This window comes from Montipora capricornis, chromosome 3, assembly GCF_036669925.1.
Source record: "Montipora capricornis isolate CH-2021 chromosome 3, ASM3666992v2, whole genome shotgun sequence".
Lineage (NCBI taxonomy): Eukaryota > Metazoa > Cnidaria > Anthozoa > Scleractinia > Acroporidae > Montipora > Montipora capricornis.
The window spans coordinates 47300410-47306557 of record NC_090885.1 but is presented as its reverse complement, the minus strand read 5'-3'; the positions used below and the strand labels follow the sequence as shown (position 1 = coordinate 47306557).

Below are 6148 nucleotides of genomic sequence, written 5' to 3'. Positions count from 1 at the left end.
CGGCCAATGAAATTCAATCCCAGTCTTCCCCAACCATTTTTGAATGTCTAATCCTTCTCCGCGTTGTGGGCGTTTGCGCCGAAGCGAATGCTTTTCACCCCGGTAAAAATTTCAAACGTTCTACTTCTGTAGCCGCTTTCTTACGCTGGTGGCGTTTGAGTTTATTCACAATAATCTCAGCTTTTTCTTTAGATTTACTCCCTGGAGATGATCCAGAGACTTCAGCAAAAGGGAGGGGGGCTTCTCTTTGTTCCACCGATGACAATGAAGGCACTTGTAAACGCACGCGTTTGGGCTTGGGCGGTAAGGCGGGACGATGTGGTGTTTCCGCAGTGTTGCCAGACGTTATGGTAGCGCCTTTCTTGCGATGCGCTTTCTTAAGCAAACTCCGCACCAGTCTGGCTGTAGGTCCTTCAACCATAGCATCTGTTTCATCATCTTCCTCTTCTCCTTCAGGTAGTGGGGCTGCTCCCCCTCGAATCTTTTTGATTAATCAATTTAATGGACGCGACACTTGTTTGACGTGTGCGTCTTTCAAACCGCTTGGCATGTTACAGTCTAACAATACATGTTTTTCAGCTGCCAAACGAGCTGCCTTAGTCAAACGCACTCTCACGGTCAAACGCCCTTTGTATTCATCCTTCAATCGCGTCATTTCGTCTTCGGGAACCATGACATACTCGTGAAAAGTACTCATCGTTTTTGGGGTGGCGAAATGAATAACTGTTTACACTCTAAGCACGAGACTTCAAACGTTGAGTGTGTCCCAATAATGTCGACAGCCTTCGCACATCAAATTATATCTCAATACGGATAGGTCGCGCTCCAAGGTCTGCACCTTCTGACGAGAGAGCTCTCTTTCGTCCTGTAACGTTTGCAATTTGTGTTGCAACCCCTCAGCTCGTAGTTTCCGGCGCCCTGCTTCTTGATACGCTTCAATGAGATTGTGCAATGCTGCTCTATTCATGGTCTAGGATAACAGCAAAACAATTCCTTGGTCAGTCCTTGACGAAGGTCAGTAGTTTCCATTAGTTTCGTATCCACGCACGACAACGGTTTATCAAATATCTCACAATCAGAGCTTCAAAGAAAGTGGGGTGGAATACAAACTCGATCATGATGAAGAACTGTGAACACAGCAGCCATCTAAAGCATTGTTCAGTCCACGCCAAAAGCCAGCGCCTTTTTGATTCATCAACAAGTCGCGTCGCTTTTCTAAGGAAGTTTTGCGGTGGGCCAGGGTTTTTGAGGACGCCATGCTCGCTCTGTGGTTTGCGATAAGGGTACTCTCCCTTTCAAAGAATTCAAAATGACTTTGCTGACTGCATTGATTTGATCAGCGTTGGCGTGACGTAAAAGATCTTGAGGCTGTAAATGACGAGCTTCTTTAGCCGGCTGTCGTAGGAACGTAAGTTGTCTACGTAAACAGGGAGGCGGTGCCGCGGGCATGACATGATTCGATAGGTACAAATACGTGCGGGTACCCTTGCAAAGGTAATAGGTTGGTCCACAGACGGCAGTCATCTGAAGAGGCTGGGTGTAAGTCAAACATTAAATAGCCAAAGGGGTGTTCCGTGGCACGACGAAATATCTGCATAACACCTTTGATCGCGGTCGGAAACGCCTGACACACCAAAGCTCGTAACCCTGTGCAATCCCGAGGATCCTTGAAACAAATTATGTAATGCGTATTGTACGACACGGTCTTGGCGAAGGGTCCGGCGGAAACAGATCTTGACACAAATACAATACAGTGATGTTCCGATGCTGGAAATGTTTTGTGAATAGGTCCAACACACGCTTATCTCTTCCCCCCTCATCCATCAAATCATCCAACACTAGCACCCCGCCACCTTGTGGTGCAAACCAAGCGTCCAGTTCCTCTAAACTAGGAATGCCTTCGTGAAAATGTATACCATCCTCTTTTTGCATCATTTTAAATATGGGCTGCGTGGTGGTGGGCCCATGAAATGAGAAGCATGTTTCAATAATTCCCGCATGAAGGTGGTCGTACCACAGCCCGAAGGACCGGTCACTTAAAGAGTGCAGGGAGTTCGAAAAAAAAAGGCTTCTCTCTCCGGTCGTGGCTGAGTCATAGTCCTATCTGATCCTCTCCCCAACGTTTCACCGTCTTTCATCCAAAGCCTTTTTGATCCCGTACCGTGCCACGGCACTCACACCCCCTAAGGCGGCTGCTTTACCAACGGCAGTCAATGCAGGAAGGGCTAACGCGAGTAATGGAAAAATACCTCCCTTCTGGTGTTTGGTTCGCTGCCTCTTTCGAGTCAACCGTGTTTTATGGCGAGGAGCGCGTTTTCAACGTGTTCGTGTTTCAGGAATGATGTCAAATGATATAGGTATGTAAAGTGGGGTCTTTTTAAAAAGAACAATGACAACGACACGGTTTTTTATATTTATTTTTATTATTAGCAATTTATTTCAATTATACATAGCTTCGCGCCTAGAACAGCACGCCTGACTATTTTCTACACCGTCCACAATATCCGTTTGAAGTGATGGGGGTAGCTGTATTAGGATACGATGGCCTGCTCGGTGATCGATGGCTACCAAATCATGTAAAGAAAAATCATCCATGAATTCATGCACGCTCTTGCCTCGATACCGTGCTTGCAAAAACGATAAAGCGTAATGCCCGCAAGCGCGGCTGTTAAAACTTTGTAAGTTCGCTTGTTGCGGTGGATGACGGGAAAATAGCGCCCGATCCATTCCAAGACATGAGGTTCTCCGTACGTATCCATAGGAAGCCCATAACTGTCGAGGATCTCGCAGGTATCTCCCGAAATCCACAAACCCAACCAATGAAGTCCAGGTTGTCCTTTAGGGTCTGTGTTGACAATCATAGTCCAATGCGTTTGTCTCCCAACGGTTTGGCGGAGTGGTGGTAATTGATCTTCAGGGTACACACCCCAAAACACGCGTCTCAATACAGGGTCGCGTTTTGCCAATGCTGTTGACTGTCGGTCGCTCAAGGGTACTAGTTCCATCGATGCTTTTTGTAGCAGTGCTTGATGATACTGTTACACAGGTAATGCAAGTGGTTGCATTTAATATATAAAGGTCTGAATTTTAAACGTCGTAATTCACCACGCCCGTGCCACTGATATCCATCACGCTTTCAAACTCGCCCCAGACCACCACTGTCAGATTTTGACCAGGATTAGCCCCAAAATTGATCTCCATGGTGACATCGCCTTGCTGTTGTGGGTTTCGCAAGGGGCTATCTGCATCTCCTCCTGCGACATTATTAAACAGGTAAAGCATGCAATTCTTGTTGTGGCCCCAATCCCCTGGTTTCAGCATACTTTGTTGGTGTTTACCCACAGCACAGCTGGATTGCAGGAAGCGATGGCACCCCCACAAATCTTTCTTGTTATCATTCTGATTGAGTTCCTATGTTTCGTACGGATATTCCTCACCGCATATGATTTGAGGAATGCAGGTCACCCCAAACTTTTGGAAGGCAAATGGGTAATGATCTAAATTTCCATTGTAGGCATGACTGTCCAGTAATCCCACCATTAGACGGTCGGGTACGCGGCCCTCAAACAGATCTCTTTTCTTAAACATGGTACTCTCCCCGTCAAAGGTGATTGTCCGGACATCCATGTACACGGTAGGATACCGAGGCCTCATGCCTTTGTTATGCCTTCGTTTAGTCAGTGCAGCGTAAGTGGTAGGGTTTAAGGTCAGCCTACTTAGATAAAATTTGGCTTGGATATCATTCGGACCCAGGGTTGGGTACTTTTTGTCCGTCATCCTTGTACCAAAACAAAATAACTCGGGACTGTTCAAGGGGTTTCGCAGCTTAATTTCAATACCAGGAACTAATACGGTTCCGGTATGAAAAGCTTCCAAATGCGGTTTCATGACCAGCTGCACCCATCCGTTCCCCAAAAACTTGGAAGTTAACACTTTCAAGGGATTCCTCTCTCCAATAGCAAACACACCAGCGTTAAGGGGGCCGTCATCATTCACAGCATTGGTGGACTGCAGGGAAGCATTCACATTGAAATAATTCACCCAACCTTGTGGGGCCAGCAATGTTTCACCTTCACTGGGCGTGTAACTCAGCAAGGTTTCACCAAAGGGTCGGTAAGCATACGTGCCCGTCTGTTTGGTCATCAACATACCATTCAATCGCATGTCAAATTGCTGGATCATGGTGTGCGCCACATTATTGACCGGGTAAACGTACTTGGTGTAATGGTCTCCCGACCACCAGTGTCCCTGTTGGTGGTCGAGTAGGTCTGAGATCATTTGGAAGGGGGAACGGCTTGATATATGGGCCCATTGACGGTGTGGGGAGGGCCACCGATTTAACCATAGCAAGAACACAATCACGCACCCTACATTGATAGGCGACAAACTGACTCATAGGTCTTGTGGGACAATACCCTCTGAGGGCCATTGCTCGATAGTGTCTAAGAGCTCTGTAGGGCAACAAGCACGCAAGGAGCTCACCTCGCGGGTCCATCGCCAGCAGTGCCAAGTATCGCACAACAACACACACAGAGATCACATTGTATCATTTGAAACGAGCAAGCTTTACTCAAGCCATTTCAACATCTCTTTCAGTTTGGCTAGTGTAGGTGAGCAATGAGTTTGCTGTGCTCCTCTTCTTTCGTTCCTTCTTCTCGCAGGTGCATCGATCGCTCACATTCATCCGCTAACTTTCGAGGTGTGATGCGTTCCCGTTTTGTAGCAGGGGTGCTTGGCTTTTGGGGCACTTTGATCTTCCGTTTCAAATTTTGGGGGTCTCCATTCACTTCGGCCGCAGACTCTTTCCTTGTTTGCTTGACTTCACCGATACTTATCTTTGGCAGAATCATCACTTTTCCAACAGGTTCTAGGATGGTTTTCTTCATCGTTTCTTTCCTCTCTGCATTCAACGGCTCTAATAGGTCCGTCTGGGTTAATGGTGCGCCGTGAGGTTCTTGTTTCTCTGCACAAAGGTCTGTGTGAGAGGTTTCTTTGTGAATAGACATGATGGAACGTACTCTAGATGGAGGTGTTTGTGCTCTGCACATGAAATGGTGTATGACTGTCAGGAAATGAAGTTGTCTCTTTTATAGAGCTTTTTCTTGACGCTTGACGCCAAATCCTTTCTTGCTTTTTGATTGGTCCACATCACACACCCAAAACATCCCGCACATGATTGGTTGTTTGACAGACCTTTGATTTGAGGCTATTCTTAGCACGTTTGGCTGTTTTTTGCATCGTAGACCTTACCGATTGACTGGCTTTTCTTTTCAACCCGCTGACTCCTGCACGCAAAACCGTGCCTGCTGTCGCATCAAGCGCTTTACCTTGTGCCAAACTCAGCAACCCTTCTGCTACAGCAGGAGCCCGGATCTCCATCTCCAAAAGAGTTTTCCATAATCCATCTCCCACTTGTAGGAGAGTGTATCGAGTGAGACTTCCTCCTCGCATGTTAACCGTTTCGTACTAAAGGTGATTCCCTCAGGTCTGCTCTATTTATCTTGGATGAAATGCAGGGTAACCAAGGTACAATTAGATTGGTTGTTAGGAAACAAGGAACCATTTGTTTCAGCTACGTCCACTTGCAATGTTTCATAGGTGTTTTGGCGCACTGGATGAAATTATTTGTGTTTGGGTTCGAAATACATCACACCTCTTCCTCGTCTCTCGTACCAGACTTCGCGCAATAAATCCGTCTTCATTCCTTCCACGATCGTGCTCTGTGCTACATTACAGTACACATGCAAGGTGCGAGAATGCTCCCCAACCATCATTCGAAAGGCGTGGTCCAGGATGGTGAAACGCCAATTACAACTCATGCATAATCGAAATGGTCGATGTTTCTTGTTCAAACGCACCCGTGTCCCTTTTATCAAAAGCGTCTGCTTGTTCTTTTTCTTATCTAGAAATCGTTTGTCGTATAGACGGTGTCATACTTGGGCCTCATTGACGTCCGTTACGTCTTTTGGAGCTATGCCAATGCTCCGATGCACGTTAGCGTTGTATCCCTGCAGGATACTCTGTAAGACCTGTAAGCATGCCCGAGTGTTCTTGGCTGTCAAGTACCGGTACAGTTTTTCTTTCAAGGTGCGATTGAACCGTTCTGCTAGGGCGGCTTTAGCGTCCTCGTGCGTGCTAAAATGATGAA

The 6148-nt window shown here is 46.8% G+C and overlaps 1 protein-coding gene across 1 annotated transcript; it reads right to left on the bottom strand.

Annotated features, from left to right (window-relative positions):
- Positions 1-3411: 3411 nt before the first annotated feature.
- LOC138040412 (uncharacterized protein F54H12.2-like) lies at positions 3412-4278 on the bottom strand. Its single transcript, XM_068886147.1, has one exon. It carries the CDS (start codon positions 4276-4278, stop codon positions 3412-3414), a length of 867 nt encoding a protein of 288 aa, XP_068742248.1.
- Between the last annotated feature and the right edge of the window lie 1870 nt (positions 4279-6148).

Coding starts and splice junctions, on each gene's coding strand:
- LOC138040412 (XM_068886147.1), bottom strand. CDS start 4,278: ATGATCTCAGACCTACTCGACCACCAACAGGGACACTGGTGGTCGGGA.